The sequence below is a fragment of the Gallinula chloropus genome (assembly GCF_964237585.1).
Source record: "Gallinula chloropus genome assembly, chromosome: 2".
In the NCBI taxonomy this organism is placed as follows: Eukaryota; Metazoa; Chordata; class Aves; order Gruiformes; family Rallidae; genus Gallinula; species Gallinula chloropus.
The window spans coordinates 161,016,303-161,037,305 of NC_140086.1; the positions used below are offsets into that span (position 1 = coordinate 161,016,303).

At 48.3% G+C, this 21,003-nt stretch overlaps 1 protein-coding gene across 1 annotated transcript; it reads right to left on the bottom strand.

Moving 5' to 3' along the window:
* Positions 1-4,939: 4,939 nt before the first annotated feature.
* On the bottom strand, positions 4,940-20,614 carry ARF1 (ARF GTPase 1). The gene is made up of 5 exons (XM_084260769.1): positions 20,467-20,614; positions 9,942-10,121; positions 8,892-9,002; positions 8,066-8,190; positions 4,940-6,586 (listed from the first exon to the last, which is right to left on the bottom strand). The coding sequence occupies exons 2-5, from the start codon at positions 10,087-10,089 to the stop codon at positions 6,425-6,427; spliced, it is 546 nt and encodes a 181-aa protein (XP_084116895.1). The 5' UTR covers positions 10,090-10,121; positions 20,467-20,614; the 3' UTR covers positions 4,940-6,424.
* Between the last annotated feature and the right edge of the window lie 389 nt (positions 20,615-21,003).

Here is a 21,003-nt window from a genome sequence, read left to right on the forward strand (position 1 = left end):
GGAGGGGGGTGTGGGTAGGGGGGAGTGTTTTTCATCTCACATAGATTATATATATATATATTTTTTTAAGGTTATTAAATTAAAAACCCAGCTGTAGCTCTGAGGTTGCTGGGGCTGAGTCTGGCACAGGGCGTTTATATGTGATGCTTGCCAGCTCCTGCCTGCAACCTGGGGCAGCACTGGCCACTACCCCTTCCCCAGATATCAATCCCAGGCACAGAGGGGTCAGCAGGAGCCTGGGCATCCTTCTCCTCACTCCCTGGATCCATCTGTCCAGGGGTGAGGATGCTGCAGGGGTGGGTGCTGGTGCTGGGATGATTCTGGCCGTGGTGCTGGGAACACTGTGGACACCTTGTGTTTATGTAGAGAGACTTTGGATGCAGTTATTTAATATTATTATTATTAATAGTGGTTTTTAATATCTTCTTTCAATGCCCTTAAGTAACTGCCAGTGAAGCAGCTTGGAGGAGAGGTCCTTGCCTTAAATCACTCCCTCAAATTCATCAGCTGCAAGTCAAAACCCAGGGCCCAGGTGCTGCTGGGAGGGTTTTGATCACAGCTGGGGCCATGGGGCTCCCCATGGGTGCTTCCCCTGCAACCCCACATGCTTTCCATGGGGCAACATGCTCTCCATAAGGTGGATATCCCCTCCACAGGGTGGATGTCCTGTCCATAGGGTGCACACATGTGATCATGGGCCACTCAGGATGTTCCCCTCCCTGCCCCATGACCCTTCAGGAGAGGGCTGAGTTTTGCCTGTGCTGCCTTGAGGTGACATTTACCCCCCACCCCATCCCCAAAAAGCTTTTCATTTGAGGAACCCCAAGCAGGAGCTGTTGTATCCATGGGGGGGATGTGAAGTGGAGGTGGCTCCTTCACCCCCAAACTCTTGTGGGGTGGCATAAATCACCTCAGGGGTGTGTGTTCCCTGTGTGGGGACAGAGCAGCCCATCTCACCAGGATGAAGGATCACCCAGCTGAAGTTTGGGTAAAGCAGGAGACTTTGGGACTCAAGCAGCTGCAGGAAAGGGTTCTAGATGTTCCTTTTGGCTGAGAAACAGTCTTTTTAGGTTAAATAAAAGGAAACTTCCCTAATCAATGGCAGCAAGGAGAACCTCTGGAGTACTTCCTTGGTGGCTGGGGCATCCTCTTAGGTCATGTCCCCCCCTTTCTGCAGGACAAGGAGCAGCAAGCTCCTTTCCCATCAGGATTTTAAACCTTGGCAACACACACGTGGGGTATTTATGCACTTGGTGTGCTGAGAGAGGGGAATTTCACATCAATAAATACTGATCTGAAGGGAGAGGGAGCATCCTGAGCAGCTCTGGAGTGTTGCTGGCTGCCAGGGTGGCCGTGCCAAGCACCAGGGCTTTGTGTAATTGATGATGCAGCTTCTCCTGCTTAAGACAGGGCAGTTTTGTGTATCTATCTTGGCTCACAAAAGCCCTGGGGCTGCTGACCAGCCTCCACTGGTTCTTGGGCAGCGTTGGGAGGGGTGTCCCATCATCCCAGCAGCGTGCCACCACCCTGCCCACAGCTGGGACTGAGCTGCTGGGCTGGGACCAGGCGTGCCCTGTGTCAACAAGGGCAGCATTCATGGGGGGTATGGGGGGGGGGATGAGCTGAAATAAAGCCCTTCTGTGCTGCTTCCCTCCCTGGACACGAGCACGTGCACAGCCCCACTGCCATGTGATGCTGCAACATGTTTTGGTGAGCACCACCACCCCCTCTCCATCCCAAACCTCAGATGCTGATGCACAGGTCCTGAGCCTGTCAAATTTGGGGTCACCCTCCTGGGGATTTTTTGGGGTCTGGTGGGGTGGGAACATCCCAGTGCAGGGCTGTGCTTAATGGGAACTCAGTGCTGGGAGCTGGAACATGACATTCGTGGGGTGAGCGGAGGTAAAACCAACCCATGGAGCCCACACGGATCCCAGCATCCTGCTCCAAGCCAGGCAGCCTCCACAGGCTCCTGCTTCCCCCACACACTCCTTTCCCACATGGGAAGGGATGGGATGGATGCTTGGGCTCTGCCAGGATGGTTCTCACTGCAGCTCTGAGCTCGTGTCCCAGCTGAGGGCAGCCAGAGGGCATTGATGTGCCAAGCCTGGTGCCGGAGGGGCTGTGGCACAGGATTCCCACCCAGCACAGCTCCTTCCCTCATCCCAGCCTTCTCCTGCCTCCCAGGGCAGGCTGTGCCTCTCACTCTCTGCTCCAAGGCCCTCAGAGAACTCCCACCCCCTTTGTCAGTGGCCTTTTGGCCCCATTAAACCCTCCATGGGAGCAGAGCTTCACCTGTGATGAGGAACCAGGACTGATGGGGCAGCTCAGCCCACAGTGACAAGGGGAGACAGGGAGGAATTTGGGGGGGGTGGGGGGGCTGCACACACCCTCCCAGCTTGGGAATGAGCCAGGGGAAGCAAACAGAGGGGCAGAGGTAAGCCCCCCACAGCATCTTGTGTCCCCAAGGGGCATATCCCTCTCCTTCAGTCCCCATGGAAAGGAATTGGGCAGCAGCTCTTACCCAAATCTGAGCAAAACAGTTTGAGAAACAAGGTAAAAATGGGGGGGTGTGTGGGGGGGTGAAGGTGCTCGTCCCCATCTCTGCACAGCCCAGCTACCTCCTGCCCAGCTGCTGCACCAGTTCCTGGGTGGATGGGGAAGCACCAGCCCAGCTGTGGGTGTTGGTGTTCGCCCCTTCCCATGGTCTGGAGCTGCCCCCTGCTTGGGGGGTGGGTGGGTGGCTGAATTTCCCAGGGGCCCAGCACAGAGCTGAGCTGGTGCTGCCCTGAGTGATGGGAGCACAGGCTGCTGCCCAGGCGTCACACAGCCCCTGTACTGACACACCTCAGGTGGCTGAGGAGGAGCCTCTCCACTGCTGACAGCACTGGGGAGCTGTGTCACAGCAGGACAGCCACCCCTTCAGGGATGGGGATGAGCATGGAGTGGGCAGCTCTGCTTATTTCAGCACCCTGAGCAGAAGAGCTGGCCCTGCCAGTTAAATTCCATCCAGGAACAAGATTGAATAGATGTCCTGCCCCAGCAGGCACGCAAAGATCCCCATCCAGAGCTTGAAAAGCAAGGCAAGGTGAAGAGCTTCAAGAGAATAACCTGATTTACTGGAGTTTCACAACTCTGTGGCTTGCAGAGTTCTGTTTACCTGTCACTGCCCAACAAGGGCTTGGACCCAACCACCGAACCTCCCAGCTCCCCCAGCCCAAGGTGGGGCTGGGAGCCCATTTCCCTCCCAAGCTGCACTCAGCAACGAGCCCTGGTCTGTGCTGCACACGTAAAGCAGCTGCTGAACAGACTGAAGGATTGATGCTTGAAGGATTTGGAGGGGAAAGAAACCCTGGGGAGGGAGGGGAAGTGTCATCTGTGGAACAGAGATGGGGTATAAGCAACCCAGGCACAGGACTGGAGGGTCTCTGAAGTAAATTTGCAGATGACACCAAAGCAGGAGGAGCTGTTGACTCTGTTGAGGGTGGAGGAGCCTTATGGAGAGACCTGGGTGGATCAGAGGGCTGGGCAGTCCCCAGCAGCATGAAGTTTAACATGGGCAAGTGCTGGATTCTGCACCTGGAAAGGGGCAACCCTGGCTGCACATCCAGCCTTGGGGATGAGATGCTGGAGGCCAGGTGTGCTGAGAGGGCTTTGGGGGTCTTGGTTGACAGCAAGTTACCCCTGAGCCAGCAGTGTGCCCAGGCAGCCAGGAGGGCCAACTGTGTCCTGGAGCACATCCAGCCAGGCATGGCCAACTGGTCCAGGGAGGGGATTGTCCTGCTCTGCACTGTGACGGCCTCACCTCCAGTCCTGGGGGCAGTTTTGGGCACCACAGTACAAGAGGGATGGAAGGTGTTGGAGAGCATCCAGAGGAGGCACCGAGGATGGGGAAGGCTCTGGAGGGGAAGTCTTATGAGGAGAGGCTGAAGTCCCTTGGTTTGTTCAGCCTAGAGAAGAGGAGGCTGAGGGGAGACCTCATGGGGACTGTGGCTTCCTGAGGAAGGGAGTGAAGGGGCAGGTGCTGAATGCTCTCCTCTCTTTGGGTACCAGGGATAGAACCTGAAGGAACAGCATGAAGCTGAGACAGGGGAGGTTTAGGTTGGATGACAGGAAGAGGTTCTGTACTGACAGGGGAGTCAGGCGCTGGCACAGGCTCCCCAGGGAAGGGGTCACAGCCCTGAGTTGGGCTGAGGGCAAGAAGCATCTGGACGGTGCCCTCAGTGCCCTGATCTGACTTGGCTGGGCCTGTGTGGAGCCAGGAGTTGGGCTCAATGGTCCTTACGGGTCCCTTCCACCTCAGGAGGTTCTGGGATTCAATAAAGCAGGTTCCAGGTCGAGACCCTCCTCTGGGCACTGCTGCAGCACCCCCCAACACCCACCCAGAGCCCCAGGTTCCCCACATCCTGGGTTGCTCTCTAACCTATGCACTGTACCTTACACCTCACACTTTTCCAGCCTGTGTAATGGGGAATCTGCTGGAATTCCAGCCAGGAAGAGCCAGCAGCCTGAACACAACCATCGGTGATAAGCTGGAGCAGACTGGGGAAGGCAGGACAGGCAGGGAAGAGCTCTGGCCCAGGTCCAGAGGGGAGTGCACAATGGGAAAAATGGAAAACAAAAGAGTTTAGGAAGGCAGACTTCATGATTCCCACTCCCCACACCTGGCAATTCACAAAGTTATGAAACAAGAGCCATGGGAAGTGATGGGACTACTCAAAAAGCTCAGGAGATGCCATCAAGGCAATGAAGGGACCTCCAGAAGAAGCCAACTATCACCAGCCCACCTCTTCACCTGCTGGAATCCAGCTAGGAATGACAGAGAATTTGGAAGATGCAGGAGATGTCCTGCAATTATCCTGCAAATTGTGATGCTGGTGGTTGGATTGGGGTTGACCCAGCACCTGGTACTGTACAAAGAGGATACAGACCACCATCATACCAGTGCAAGTTTCATGAAACTTTTTATTCAACAAGTATTTCTCATCATGATTCTGCCAAGATGATCAAATGAACAGCAAGGCATAAAAAACATGAAATAGTTAAGAGATTTTTATTCTAATAGCATTAATTACAGTGCTTGTTTGTTGAAATGAAAACTGAAAACAAGTATACAAAACAGTTGATTACTAATTTGTGTATTGAAAGCAATAAAGGTTTCCACAACACTAAATAAACCAGTTCTGATAGTTCCTCGAGTTAAAGTTTAACAGCTCCAGCTTCTTCAGTGTTTATCAAAATACAAAAGAAAAAGTAAAGAGGTCTTTTTTTTAGTTTTTTTTTTCTTTTTATCTGATGGCAAATCTGAACCTTGCAGTATGAGGGATGCCAAGGGTTTTCTTCACACATATACAGATATGGGATTGTTCCAAAATGGGATTGAATACTTCTAGAGTGGAATGACTCTCCAAACTCTCATGCTTTTTAGTTTATTTTTAATCTAGATGCTATACATAGATGTTTGGTGTTTCTCATGGCAATTCTTAACGTTAAGTACAGTACTTTCTGCCTACAAGAGCTTAGGACTAGGTCCAGGCTGTGCTTTCTGTGGAAAGGTTTGCCTTCTGGAGTGGTTTACACACAAGGAAAGTAGAAAAACACTTTTGGACAAATAGGACAGGATAAAAATGTGACTTCTGGAAATGATAAATCTCACCCAAACCGAGAAGCCAGAAGTTTAGTGTGAGTCTGGGAGCTCATCTAAACCGGGTCTGACAAGTCCAAGTACCAACAGATATGAGCACATGCCATGAGCTACAGAAAGAACCAAGAAATCTATTAATTACCATCTGTTCTTTTAACCAGATGAAGCTAATTGGGTGTTGGTCATGGCTTCACCGTTTCAAAGAGACCCAAAAGTCACCACTTTAAGAGCCAGAACCGCAGAAGCTGCGTCAAAACCATTTGTGTGGGTTGAGAAGTGTTTTTAAACTTTTCCTTGACTATTTAAAAGGAAAAAAAAAAATAGAGAATTCAGGTTAAAAACCAACCACCAAAATGGATCTCACAGATCTCACAACCCAGCCAAGATAGTATTCAGCTCTACTGCACCAGGACCGCTGGCAACCCTTGTGTTAACCCACTGAAATCCCTTCCCAGTACTAAACAGTGAGTTGATTCTTTACAATTTAAAAAAACAAAAAACAAAACCAAAGCTGAGTAATATTGCATAGGAGTACCAGAAACTGCCTCATTGGAAACAAAAACTATTTACATTAAATAAGAAACCTAACTGTTTTCAGGCTTGTATTTGCCACATTTACAGCATGATGCAATATATACTGTGACAAAAGAAATGAAAACAGCTTCCGGCACTCAATACCACAAAGTAGCACAGTTTGCCACATTAGAGTAAAGCGAAGGGCGAGGAGGAGGAAATAAAGAGGGAGGGGTGGAAAAAGAGGGAAGAGGAAGGTTTATGGTTTCATTTCTGGTTTCGGAGCTGATTGGACAACCAGTCCAGTCCTTCATAGAGCCCGTCTCCACTAGTGGCACAGGTTGCCTGGATATACCAGTTCCTGTGGCGAAGGGAATGCAGTCCGAGTTTGTCTGTGATTTCCGCTGCATTCATGGCGTTCGGCAGGTCCTGAGGGAAGGAAGAAGAGTCATTTTCTCCCCCTGCTCGCCCAGAAGAAATGCCCCCTTCCCTAAACCAGCTGTGGGCATCAGTTTGAAAGCCGCTAAAGGCAAGCTGAGAGGTCTCCACTTCAAGCTGTTTCCCCCCTCTACTGAAGGGGAGTCTCAGAGGTTTAGCCCCACGATCGCCAAGCGCGTGTCATGGGATATTTCTCTCCAGACAGACAAAGTTTGGATCAAGTCATCAAGCCCCTTGGCACTGACCCAAAACTGCTCAGGATTCAAGGGCTGTTTAATTCATTTCCCACTCAGGAAATCACAGAATCACCAGGTTGGAAAAGACCTTTTAAGATCATCAAGTCCAACCGTTCCTGTCCTGTGCTGAACCATATCCCTGAGCACCTCATCTACCCTTTTTCTAAACACACCCAGGGAAGGTGACTCAACCCCTCCCTGGGCAGCCTGTTCCACATCCCAACAACTCTTTCAGGGAAGAACTTTTCCCTCCCATCTGAGCTGACCCTGCCTTGGTGCAGCTTGAGGCCATTTCCCCTTGTCCCATCTCCTGTCCTCTGTCTGAAGAGACCATTGCCCACCTCTCTAGAACCTCCCTTCAGGTAATTGTAGGTGGTGACAAGGTCTCTCCTCAGCCTCTTCTCCAGGCTGAGAGATGTTTTCAGTGACTGTAGTTATGATTTAAGATCAACTTTCACCACAAAGCAGTACTTGGCTTAGTACAGTTTCTCTCCATAGCCCACCTTTACTGCCCCAAGACAAGACTTACAGCTTCTTTACCCTTCACAAATGAGCCTGTGCAGTTGAAGCAGCAAGATGCTGCTCCTCTAAGTTTACCAGTCATATTTAAGACCTTCAACACCTGGGTTTAAGCTTTCAAGGCCTTTGCAAGCATTAAGAGGCAGAGGTCTTGGCTTGGTTTGCAGTCTGGAAGAGCACAGACCTCACAGGTCAACACAAGTGCATTAGAAGCGAGCTCTGTGCTTCCACCAACACCAGCAGTGCCTCAGAGACCCTAAATCATAGAATGGTTTGGGTTGGGAGGGACCCCAAGGATCACAGAGCTCCAACCCCCTGCCACAGGCAGGGCCACCAACCTCCAGGCCTGGAGCTACACAAGGTTGCCCAGGGCCCCATTCAACCTGGCCTTGAACACCCCCAGGGATGAAGAATTCATGGTGTTTCCAGCATTCTGGCCTTCCCCTCCGTTTGGAGAAGCCTTGGGCAGGGTGCTGTACTTGAGCCAAGCCAACCTTAAGAATCAAACTGGCAGAATTCTTCACTGAAATGGAAAATACTAGAATTCCCATCACTGGGACTATTTACAAGGCTACTCCTTGTAATTTTATCTCATCTGTAGGTTTGCTGTCGTTAACAAAACTGAAGGGATGTTTAATGTCATCTGTTATTACACTGAAAACATGAGTGTCAAGTTTGGAACACATTTCCAGAGAGACACCTTTCCCAGGCATACCTGTTTGTTAGCAAACACTAATAAAACAGCATCTCTGAGCTCATCTTCTGCCAACATTCTCATCAGCTCTTCCCTGGCCTCGTTCACTCGTTCTCTGTCATTACTGTCAACCACAAAAATCAGACCTAGAAATAAGCAAAAAACCACCAGAGTGAGCATACACCAAAAGCTATTTACAAATGGTACCTAATTCCAGGGGTCAGAACTAAGGTTTGAGGAGAAAATAGCACAAAATAATTCAGTGTATATGAGAAAAAATACAGTTTTTCTTATTATTGTAAACTCATGTCTGGGACTCAAAGCCTGTTCTTGCTGAAAGCTGGTGAGAGTGTTAGTTTGCATTCATGGGTTTGGAGCTTGTGTGCTTCATCTACATAACCACTTGATATTTTCCATCAAGCAGCGACTCTTGTAATCCCATGACAGGACTCTAACACATGCAACATTATAAAAGGCTCAGCAAGTGGAAGAAGTGACATGTTCTCAGTCCACAGAGCTGTTAGAGCTTGGAGGAAAGGCTCTGCTTTGAAGGGAAGGCAGAGAGCTGCAATGCTTACAGGAAAGTGAATTCTGAACTCACTCTGATTCAGATGGACAGGGAAGACTGGTTTCCAGACTTCTTTCCACCCCCTTTTTGAACCCTTATTAGGTTAATATTAGAGCCAGAGCAGCACACAAACACATCCTTTTGTAATAACAAATACTCTTGCCTGCCCTCCCAAGAAACTCACAAGATTATCAGATTCAGGGCATGAAAAAAAACCAAAACCCAAACCCCACAGCTGTTCAGATTCTGGAAAGGTGTGATTTAAGTGTTAGGACTCACCTTGTGTGTTCTGGAAATAATGGCGCCAGAGTGGCCTGATCTTATCCTGACCACCTACATCCCAGACTGTGAAGCTAATGTTCTTGTATTCTACTGTTTCCACATTGAAGCCTAAAATAGAAGTGGTGGGGGGAAAAAAAAAAAATCTCAGTTAAACAGAGGTGGCCCCAGACCTATTGTATTTACCAAGTCACACTCAGAACCCTCAGCACTAGAAACAGTGTCTCAGAACTTACATGTATCTTAAACACACAAAGGGAATTTTACATCTAAGCCCTCAAGCATGGGTTCTCTCACACCCTCCCCCAAAACTAAGGGACAGCTGTAATTGCTACTCAAGTAACTAGAAAATGCAGAGTAAACTATGTTACATAAAAAAACCCCCTGGACTTTAAAGGAGGTTGTAGTGAGGCAGGTGTTGGCCTCTTCTCCCTAATAACTAGTGACAGGACAAGAAGGAATGGGTTCAAGTCGTGCCAGGGGAGGATAAATTGGATATTAGGAAAAATTTCTTCACAGAAAAAGTGATGAAACATCGGAACAGGCTGTCCAGGGAGGTGGTGAAATCACCATCCCTGGAGCTGTTAAAAAAAAAATAAATTAGTAGATGTGGCACTTCAGGAGATGGTTTAGAGGTTACAGTGGTGTAGTGCTGATGGTTGGGCTTGATCTTGAAGGTCTTTTCCAACCATGATGATTCTATGACCACAAAAAAGGTACGTTTCTGATCACAGTTCTCAGGGTCACCCTCAGTCTCACAGTCTAACCCACTCTTCTGAAGGCAGGCTGCCCTTCTGCACCCCATAAAGAGTTGTTCTACAAATCACTAGAGGGGGAATGGAGTGAAAAGAGTTAACAGTCTCCTTTCATGCTGCAATATTTGGCTGCACCAGCCTCATACCATGGCTTTAGCAAGTGTTTGTTCTGACAGACACGTCAGGGCACAGCACTAAGTCACTTAAACCAACAAAGCAGCAGCTGAGGGAAGATACTGTCCCAAACAAGACCCAAATCTCAAAGCAAGCAGTTAGATAAATGTAAGAATCTTACCTATAGTAGGAATGGTAGTTACTATTTCACCAAGTTTAAGTTTGTACAAAATAGTAGTCTTTCCTGCAGCATCCAGACCAACCATTAGAATACGCATTTCTTTTTTGCCAAAGAGGCCTTTGAAGAGGTTAGCAAAAATATTTCCCATGGTTGAGATATGTTCTCACTGGCCAGTGAAGTCTAGAGGAAAAAAAAAGATTAGAGTTATCAATCCTGAGTTATCAACAGCTCTGTTCCCACCAGGCATAACCCACCACCAAGAACAGGATCAGATGATGTGAATTCTTTGGATACCCCCAGCCACCACACAATACTTTTCCCCATGCTGAAGCAATACAGAGATGAACAGATAAGCCCAAACTTACTCCTTATTAAAAAGGCATTGCTCTGAGTCTTTTAAAATCATAATCTTGAAATTATTTTAGAGATTTTGGTATTAAATGCTCTTCCCAAACTTCTGTTTGCAAAAGTCATGCTTTGCTTTAAACACAACTAAGCACTTCAGGTACTACTTCTGTCCCTTGTTATGGGACAACTTAGCAGCAGCCTAAAGTGTCACCACAAACACACTTTCTCTAAACCAAGTTTTAAATGTGTGCTCATCTCTTTGCTGCTTAGTGTGTCAGCAGCTGGTCACCTTTTTGCAAAGGAAACTCAGAATACAACTTTGGTTATCTCCTGCTCAGAAGTTTCTTTCCTCTCAAAGCCAGAGGAAACAGCCTGCAAACCCACCACAAAGCAGCACTGCTTCCATCCACACTGGAGGGAAGCTTCTCTAGGGAGCAGATGCACATGTACTGAAAATTAACCATCCAAAGTGAACAGCCATATTGAGAGAGGAAAGTTGAGAAATGACTGCTTCTTCCTTTGCTGCAAACACTTCTGCTTGGACACTCACAAGTGGATTAACATCACCAGGAGCTTCCTGTTTAGGAACTGGAGAAACTGCCTCTCCACTCCAACCCCCACAGACACTCCCTGTGCCCTTGGGACAGGATCCACCCCACCACAGCTTGTCCACTTCTTCCTTTCTTCTGCAAATTCACCCCCCTCTTTCCAAGCTGACCACTACACAGTTGACAGCAGAGTTTGAAACCACCAAGAGAACTATTATGCAGCTCACATGAGACATGAAAAAAGCAGCCCAGAATCTTTGCAGCAACATGTTTGCTGAGGATGTTACATGACGACAGAGATGATTCATACATCTACTGCTGCTCGGTCTAGAAACACTCAGTTTAAAAATAAGAGACCAAGACCAACTGAAAATACAACTTAAGGCAGTGGGAGCACACAGAGCTGAGACCTGCAGCATTCAAAGGACGGGCTTCCTGTAAACAGAGTCACACAATTTGAAGTGCAATATCAAGTCTGAACCATCTCTTGACCATATCCTGAGTTTCAGGACAAAGCTGTGGGCCTGAAGTGGAATTCTCACTAGAAACAGACATTAAAGAGCACTTATTTAACAAAACTCAAACAAGGTTTGGACTGAAAAGTGCACCACAGGACAAAAATCTTGTCCTGCTCTGCTTAGCTCCATGCTAGGGATGTATGAAACTTGGCTTCTTCACTCAGGGCTGGGAAAGGTCTAAGCAGTTTTTGCCCTCCTCAGGAAGCTTTGCTGGATGCAGCTTTTAACCCAAAAAGTTAAGCACTGTAACATTAACTAAGTCACATGCCTTACATCAGGCAGCTCCACCGTGGAGTTCAGAGTCCGCTCCAGAGTTCCTGAGTGAGTCAGTCACACCATGTAAACGAAACTTTGAATCGAGTTATTTCAGAGAGCTGAAGCTCAGTGCAACCAAAGCTTTAAAAACTAAGCTCCTCTGTAAGGACAGCCTGTGAACTAAACCAAAAGGAGGGTTTCAAAGTTCTATTATTCCACCATTTCCTTCACATTTACGAAGCAGGACCATCAATACTCAACTCCCACTTGAATATATGAAGGCTGTATAAACAGGAAAGTTAATTAGGAAGTTGAGAAAACAGTTTTGCTGGAGTCCCTATTTATCCAAATCCCTCACAGCAGGAAATCTCACTCCCCAGCCCACAGGTCTTACTGGGCTGGAGGGGAGGGAAGCTGTAAAGCTTTCCTTTGTTTTGCTGCTCATACTACCTCTATCTTCTACTTCATCTGAAAAGCAACAGTCAGGGTTGAACTGTAACCTTTTACCAGCGCTCTTGTAACTCTCTGAAAGGAGGGCAAGAACTTTTCTAGCAAGAGAACCTCACCAACCCTCCAAAAGCATTGCACTTCTCCTGTTTCTGCACGTTGAAAAGCATACTAGGCCATTAAATGCTTGGATCAATGGCTGCAATCAGGTAACACAGCAAAATCTTCACATTTACACCCACGACACCTTTCCACACCCTGGAGAAGCTGCACTCTAAGGAACAGGATGCTTGTACTTGGCACTAAGGATAGCAAATCCTGTTAGTTCCTTCTTTTCCTGGCAGCTATTCCCAGGTCAAGTCTGCTCTCCACCACTGATGCTGCTTTTATACCACCCACCCTATTTCTACTTTTTGTGAAGAGTACAGAGTTAAGATACATTTAAGAACTTCTCTTCCACGTTCCTACCTAAACCACTTCTGTCACTTACTTGGTACCTCAGGGTAGGTGATGTTGCAGAAAGTCCAATTTACTTTTATAGGCAGAGAAGTGTAACTCATCACCCACCCCTGCAAGACAAGCACATCTAGGTGTTGACTGGAAAGCAGCGGTCTCATTGCTGTCAAAGAAAAATACTGGGAGAAACCCATCTGCAGAACTCCCACAAACTAGCTGGATGCTGCTGGGCCAAGAGAAGGTTCTTCATCTTCATCATCAGCAGGACCATCCTTAGAAGCAGGGTCACCAATCACTACAGCAAAACAAATCACACTCCCACATCCTTTGCACTTTACACCCCTCTGCCTGCACCGTCCCTGCCAGTATTTCATTTCTTTCTATTATCTAAGCCAAAGCACCTTGAGTTCCTCCCCCGGTACCAACAAAATCCTTAACCAAACTATGGTCACAACTGTGAGCAGACACTGGGGGTGCTTGTTAGATCGCCTGTGTTGTCACACAGCACAGACACTACCACAGCAGAAACCACGGCGGCAGTTTTAGAGCTGCTTCCCATTAATGCAGCTCAGCTGAGGGATCACGCGATCACTTCCAGCACACTTCAGAGCTGAAGCTGCTTACTTGAATTCTCAGCTCGGTCCATCAGTTGAACCATGAGAGCTGATAGACATTATCTGAAAGATGAGGAAATTTGAGACACTTTTAAGGTTAACCACCCTAATTTTTCAGGCATTTTGCAGTCTCTATCAAGACTTGCAGATACGTTGCCTGTATTCCATACTGAAGCTTAGCACCTCATCCTTTCCTCACCTGAAGCGTTGTAATTGCTACACCCATTGTTTTAAAATCACAAGTTCAGTAAAATGCCTGAAAATATAAAAGACTACAGATTCTGAGCTGCTTGTAATACTTCAGCACATCTTCAATGTGACAGTACAGTGAGGGTGACAGAGCACTGGAATAGGCTGCCCAGGGAAGTGGTGGAATCTCCTTCTCTGGAGATATTCAAGACCCATCTGGACTCCGCCCTGTGCAATATGAGCTGGGGAGCTGCTTCGGCAGGGGGGTTGGATCTGATGATCTCTGGAGGTCCCTTCCAACCCCTATGATTCTATGATACCCATCAGGCTGAGCAGGAAGATTTGTGCATGAAAGGGCAATGTGAATAAACAGCACAGACTCCGTTGCAGAGCTTAGTGCTCACCTTCCCTCAGCCCCACTTCAGCTTCTGGAAATGGAAGCTCACCACCCCCCAACAACCCCAGATCACCCCAAACCCGAACTGTATGACTCCTGTTCCACCCTGAAGCACACCTTCACCTGGTCTACTCCACCTCAAGATCCTCACAGTAGTAAAAACCTGTTAGGCAGGTTCTAGTAAGACATAAAGTGCCACTGGTAAACAGTGAGAGACACATTCACTGGGTAAGACTGCAGTTTTGTTTCAGGGAAACAAGGTATGTTCAGCAGCCTGTTTTCTAGTAAGTGATACATTTAGATAAGCAATTAGGAGAACAGGCAGCCTTTTCTCAGAGCAGCTCAGTGCAATGAGTTAAAAATGAATGAGTGTCTGCACTAGCTGGCTGGCTGGTGTCTGTTAAAGCGATACAGCTCAGCAGGAAGAGGTAGAATTCGCTTTTATTAATTGTAGGTGGTTAGAGTAAAAGCTCTGGGGAGTAAGTCAAGGCCAATAATCATTCAACACAATCTTCTGCAGCATTTTATATTTAACTGTAGGTTAATGTGTTTTAATGTCATTTAATTCAGGCTACTTACCTTGTTAAGGCAAATATTTAACCTCCAAACTTCTTGGAGGAGCTGTTAAGCTAACAAGCCATCCCACACAAGTATGACCAGAAGGGTATAACGTTATGTTAAAGTAAGTACAGTGATGTATTGAAATCTCTGCTTAACCTTAGCTTTGCACCTCTGGGAAAGTTCTTTTTGATAGCATCAAGGTTAAACTTCCCTGAGCCAGGAGTTATAGCAAACACCAGTAGTTTTCAGGCTCACACCACTTCTTTAAACACATCATAGTGGTCAAAAGCAGAGGCTAAGATAGAGGATGCCATATGCACTATATGGTTAAATGATGCCTGCAGTATAGAAGTCCATTTATGTCACTTCTGCACAACAGTGCTTACCACATGGAGTTCCCAAGGCAAATAAAAAAATCAGCAAAACTTCTCAAGTGGCAGAACAGTTGCTGGACAGAATTCATTTTGGCAACCTGTTCCCTCCAGGTGAGGCATACAAGCAGCGATGAAGATCAGCCAAGAAAAGCCTCATTCTCCATCCCTCCTCTGCAGAGCACATTGAGGTACAGAGGACATTCATACCTGGGAAGGATTATGCATCCCTGGGACATTCATACCTTTTTTTAAAGGCCCATCTGAAGAAGAGATGAACACGGTGCCACTACCAATGACACACTGCATTACACAACTATTACCAGGCAAATTGCTAATGCTAAAGTGCAAGGAGGGCAAAATCCCTAACAGTGGCAGGCTTATAAAAAAAAAAACAAGGTATTTTTCCTAGTAGCCTTATGTACCTTGTTCTATTTGCTTAGACACCTACAGCAAATAAAACTGGGGCACTTACAAGACAATTGGTTTACTACCAAAAGCACATCTCCACTTCAAGGAAAGGCTACTCCATGTTTGCCTAAGCATTAACTCCACCTCTAACCCAGTTAGAAAAACCCCAACCCCGTGATTACAGGAGGGGAATCAACTGTTTAAAAGGGCAGACAACGGCAGGACAAGGGGGATGGAGTGAAGCTGAAGGAGGGAAGGTTTAAATTGGGTATTAGGGGGAAGTTTTTTTACAGCGACAGCGGTGAGGTGCTGGAACAGGCTGCCCAGAGAGGGAGTGGATGCCCTGTCCCTGGGAGTGTTCAAGGCCAGGTTGGATGGGGCCCTGGGCAGCCTTGTGTAGCTCCAGGCCTGGAGGTTGGTGGCCCTGCCTGTGGCAGGGGGGTTGGAGCTCTGTGATCCTTGGGGTCCCTCCCAACCCAGACCATTCTAAGACTACTAACCTGTATTAGCACACTGGTTGTATCAGTCACAAGCGAACAAAAACTGATGGATTTAACAGAAAGATTGACTTGAAATCCGATGAGTTATCAGTAGTTGGCCTGTACTGTACTTTTACTTTCTAGAAGGGTTTAAAGTGTCAAGCAAAATATTCCTACAAAAGATCAAACCCATGGGTAAACACGAGGTGAGAAAGCTTTTTTTTTTTAAAAAAAAAGAATGAGTTAAACAGCTGTTCCTGGTGTTACATGCAAGAACAACTGGCAAATAATTTGAAGTGCAAATCTGACTTGGCAGCTTGTTCTTTACAACATAAAGCGTGATTCAGAGAACGTGAGAAGTGATCCAACAAGAATAGAACGCTGCTAAAATTTGGGATTAATCTAGGGGCACAGTATTTCGCACCACCACTCAGCAGGCACAGTCAGTTAAGTACAGCTGCCTTCTTTTGAACTTGAAGTGATTTCTTTACAGATTGAAGTGCTCTGTTCAAGCAAATAAAAAACCCAACCAACCTCTTGATCGCAGCACTTCTTTATAGAAAGGCAGGGTGGCCCAATACGTGACTATTCAAGTACAGTTATATTCAACTATTTTTAGAAGTTGTTTACTGGCCTTCCACATCTGATAATCCCAGGGAAAGATGACTATGTATCAACTCAAGCCCTTAACTTCAGGGTCTTAACAGTGGACTTTAGTTTAAATAATTCTGATTTGAGTTACCCAAGTCTTCAGAGCATACTAACATCCCTAGGCACAGACTATGTGTGAAATTTAAGAGCAGCTAACAAGTAGGCTAGGTTCTTTCTCCAACAGGGGATTATTTTGGAATATCACTAATAAAGGCAACCTTAAGAGTCTCTTTTCTCAGAGCTCTTCATTAATAGTAAGTCCCAACTCCTTCATTGTTTATAGCCCTAAATGATCATCACCTTGTTATTTGTCTTGTAGAGGAGGTCAGAGGAAAGGCACTGGCATCATGTGGAATAAAAGCTAATGATACACATAACTATACTCCCATCTGAAGAGGCAGAGTTGGATTTAATGGAATCACTGTATGGTTTGCATCAGAAGGGACCTCAAATACCATCCAGTTCCACCCCCCCTGCCATGGGCAGGGACATCTTTACTAGACCAGGTTGCCCAAAGTCCCATCCAACCTGGTCTTAAACACTTTCAAGGTCACCAAATGCTTATTGTCACCAACTAAAAAGTGCCCAGATGTGCGTCACGTGTTCAGCACAGACAGAAGGACAAGTCAACTGCAAGTGAGAAGTCAGGTGAAAAACTCCAACTGAGAGAGGCTCCTCATGCAGCACCTTCATTCAGCCTAAGTGGGTTGAGCATCTTGCTGTCTATAAGCATTACCCAGGCAGCGTGTTTTCCACAGGCTGTGGCATTCCCTTGAGAGCACAGGGCTCAGAGTGGCACGACAGCAGAAAATATCACCACTTCCAAGATCAGAACAAGGGCAAGGGAAGGAAAATTTCCTTTGAGGTCACTCCTGTTTCTCAGACACAAGAATTCACTCCTAAAATACTGATCAGAATGAAAAGAATCAAGCAAAAAAAGGGCAGGTTTCTTGCCATGATACTCAAAACCCAAATCAGAGTTATTCCCTTATTCTCACCTTCAAGCAGAGGAGGGAAGCTACTTCATGATTGACATTTTTCCTGTGGAACACTCTTAAGCAGTTACACACTACCATCCATGCAGCAGCATGCAAACACATTGGAAAAAAACCCATCTGGACTGAAAAAATAGCATATTTAAAGGATCATCTGACAGCTAGAAAGCTACAGAAGTCCTCACTGCTCATGCTTTTAGATAAGGCACATCCATCACCTTCCTGCAGCCTGGCTGTAGCTGCTCAGGAAATAAAACAGTGCCAGCAATGTAGTCCTAACACCCAAGTTATGACTGCAACTCTGCAATTCACCTGTTAAACGTTGGGCACGCTGCTGTGAGAACAGGCTATTACGAAACACCTCTTTTCAGGCAAGCCTTGTGCTGCTTTTTCAAGCTGAACCATTCACAAATTCAAAAATCCTAAGATTTAAGCCAAATACCCTGTTATTCATTCCCAGCAACTGGGCAGCAAGTCAACATTTGCATCCATATTAGAAATGGCAAGAACTCACAGGAGAGCTTGGGAAATAAAATTGGCTTTGGGGAAAATGTCAAAGCTGAGCCTGTGAGGCTAGCTGTGAGGTGTAAGGTTGGTGTAGAATTAAGAGCTGTATCAGACATGAGAGTTTTATTAGAATTGAAACATCAGCAGAAGCAGTACCACAGTCCTCCAATGTTTGCCTGTGTTAGAAACAAGAAATAAAATTGGATACTCACACACAGAAAGAGAAAACCGCTGAGTAACACAGAAAAAACAGCTGCTGTAGTAGGAAGCTGATTATAAACTTCTTTACTCATCAGTTAAAGAAAGGGAATAATGGCTGAGGACAGTGCTAGCTCTAATACAAGCCCTACACCATCCCAGCAGCAAAACTTTCAAGAGATTCCTAAAAAAGAATCAAAAATATTCCTTTCCAGGGAAAGTTCATTTATGTCCACTACATTTACCCACCGTAAGGAAATCTAGATGCTTGTGAGGGCTGCTGGAATCTGTAGTAATTCTTGCTTCAAAGTCTGCTTCTACACATCTCAGCAGCTTTTACTTCTAAATTCTTTTACTTTCAGAGAAAGGTGGTTCTTTTAAACATCACCACTGCAAGTTCAGCTAGACTCTTGTGTTGTGAGCTGTTCCTCCTTTCACCAATTAATCAACAGCTTATCTGGTAATTGTGCCTCAGCAAGATGTACAATGCCACTGCTTAAAGGAAGCTTTCAAACAGGTGTCACTGGGGCACAACTCAGTGCAGGTTACAAGGCTGAGAATCTGTTCCCCCACTCCCACACACACACTTTATTTGCCTTGACAAAGCTGTGACTAGTCCTGCCCCCGGCTTGGTCAGCATGACTAACACACACAGGGAACTAAAACACACCGCTCCTGCCCAGTGCTTTGTCAGATTCCAACTAGGATTTCACAACTAGGCAATCTTTAAAAAGTCCAGCCCATACCTCAGACCAAGGGGGACTGGTTGCCTTTCAACACGACCCAGTAATATCAGAGATTACTGCAGGAGCAAAGGCTGTTCTGAGCAGAGATGTCACCTGCTCGAGCTGTTTTTACACCAATGCTCCACCACAGAAGAAGCGACAATGAGCTTGGCACAGCCCCTTGAGTGGAGGAGGTTCAAGTGAGGAGAGTTTCCTCACCCTTTCACCCAGCGTCATTACTACAACAGGGAAAGCAGTCCAACTGGGTTCTCCAGCACTGCAGAGGCGTGTGGGGTTTTTTTTTTTTTAAACAGGGAAGTCCATGGCATCATACCAGCCTCATAAAATCCTCTTTTAAAAGACTCCTTTTCTGTGAGAGTGTGAGTACTTATACTGACAGCTCGGTTATAAAACCCATGAACAAAAGCCAAGCAGCCCTAATTCAGATACAGTTCCTTCTTCCTACAGAAGCTCTCCATATCAGCAGCAAAAATAGTAGTAACAATATTGCCAAATGACCTTGGGACAATTTACTTCGGCTTGATTTCTCTGCCTGCAAAAGAAGGGTAACAGAATGCCCTGCAAAGGGGTGTTGTAAGCCTTGCTGCTTGCAAAACGGGAGTTCTAGGCATTATATAAATAGTTTGCATTTCAGCTATTGACAAAGCCCTGCTTCAAAAACAAGACCTCTGGATACAACTCTAATCAACCTGTGGAATTTGGCTTGGCAGGAGCCTTGCTGCAAAGTAACAAGGTCAATGTCAAACACAACATTTTGGCGGTTTTATGATCCAGCAGAGTTTTAGCTGTGCTCTGCTGGGGCAGCCGGACTCCCCCATGGAAAGGTTCACATCTCTGGCCTATTGCTCGTTATCAGACAGAGGTTATCGGCTTAAAGTATCACGTTAACTACTCCCAGAGACAGGCTATATAGTATTTTCAGGAAGAATATAAAATCCTCCCACCGGGAGCTGCTACACCAAGGTAAACTGATCTCCCTAGACCACCCATCCCACGCCACAGAGGGGAAAACGAGTTCGCTCGGGGCTAAAGCTCAACTTATTATCACCCCTCTCAGGCCTGCAGAAGGGCCAAAGCCGCGGCCAAGGGCTGAAGAGGAAAATAACCTCTCCCCTACGAGCTTCACCCGAGCCTCATTTCCCCGAGGAAGCCGCCGGATACCCCCGAGGCCCGCTACGATGCCGGCTTTCGGGAGGGAGGAAAAGGAGGAAACAAACACCTCGCTCTCTCTCTCTCTCTCTCCTTCTTCTCTCCAGACCCGTCCGCGGGCGGGGCGGAGGCCGGAACGAGCGAGCTCGGGGCAGGGAGAAGCCCATCCCGTCCCGCCGCCGCATCCCGGCTCATGTTCCTGTAGGGGGAGCGGCGCCGGGCCTTGTGCAGCTGCCTGGGAGCAGGAGCCTTCCCCCCCCACCCCCACCCCAACCCCTCAACTCCCGCCTCTGCCCGGCAGGGAAGCGAAAGGCCCAGCACACCCCCCTCCCCCCCCGCCCCAAAACACCCACCCTCGGCCCAGCCACCCAGCCCCACAAGCCGTGAGGAAGGCGGATGGGGCAGCGCCCCAGCTAAGGGCCCGCCGCTCCCTAAGGCCGGTGCTGCGGCCTGGCTGCAGCTTCCTCCTCCGGCAGCGGGGGAAAGGAAAGACGGGAAGAAGCCACCGGGCCCCGTTCCCCCCTTCACTGCCCCTCTCAAGGCCCGCAGGGCCCCCGCCTCAGCGCCGAGGCCGCGGCGCCTCGGACCCGGCCGCCGCAGGGTGTGGGCGGGGGAGCGGGACGGCGGACAGGAGAGGGAAGGACCCCAGAGGAGACGCAAGGGAACGAAGCGTCAGAGAACCTACCGGCGTCGCGCTGTTACCCCGGGCAGAGGGTCTGGCTGTCCTCGGACGGTCCCGCTCGGAGCCGGCTGCCCCCCGCGCCTCTCGGCCGCTCTCCGCCCAGGCACACAAGATGGCGGCGCTCGGCGGCCACGTCAGTGCCAGCCCCGCGCGCGGCACCACGGGTAACCGAGGAGGGCAGCTGTAGGGGGGGGGGGAGGGGGGAATGGGCGGGGCTTAGCGGTGAGCCGCGGGGTTGGGAAGGGGCGGGAGGCGCCGATTGGCCACGCCCACCCCATTCATTGGCCACGCCCACTCGTTGGCCACGCCCCTTTCCCCAGCTGGCTCGTGACCGGCCGCGGGGCGCTCGGCGCGGTGTGTGCGGGGCCTCGTATTCCCCCCCCCCAGCCCCCCCCAAACCACCATCCCGGGGGATTCGGGGCGTGTTGGGGTCCCGGGAACGCCGTGGGGTGTGCAGGGCGCTTCGGGGCCCGCCGGGGATGTGCGGCACTGGGGGCTGGTGCCGTGGGGAGTCAGTCGGGGTGTCGTGGAGGGCGTGGG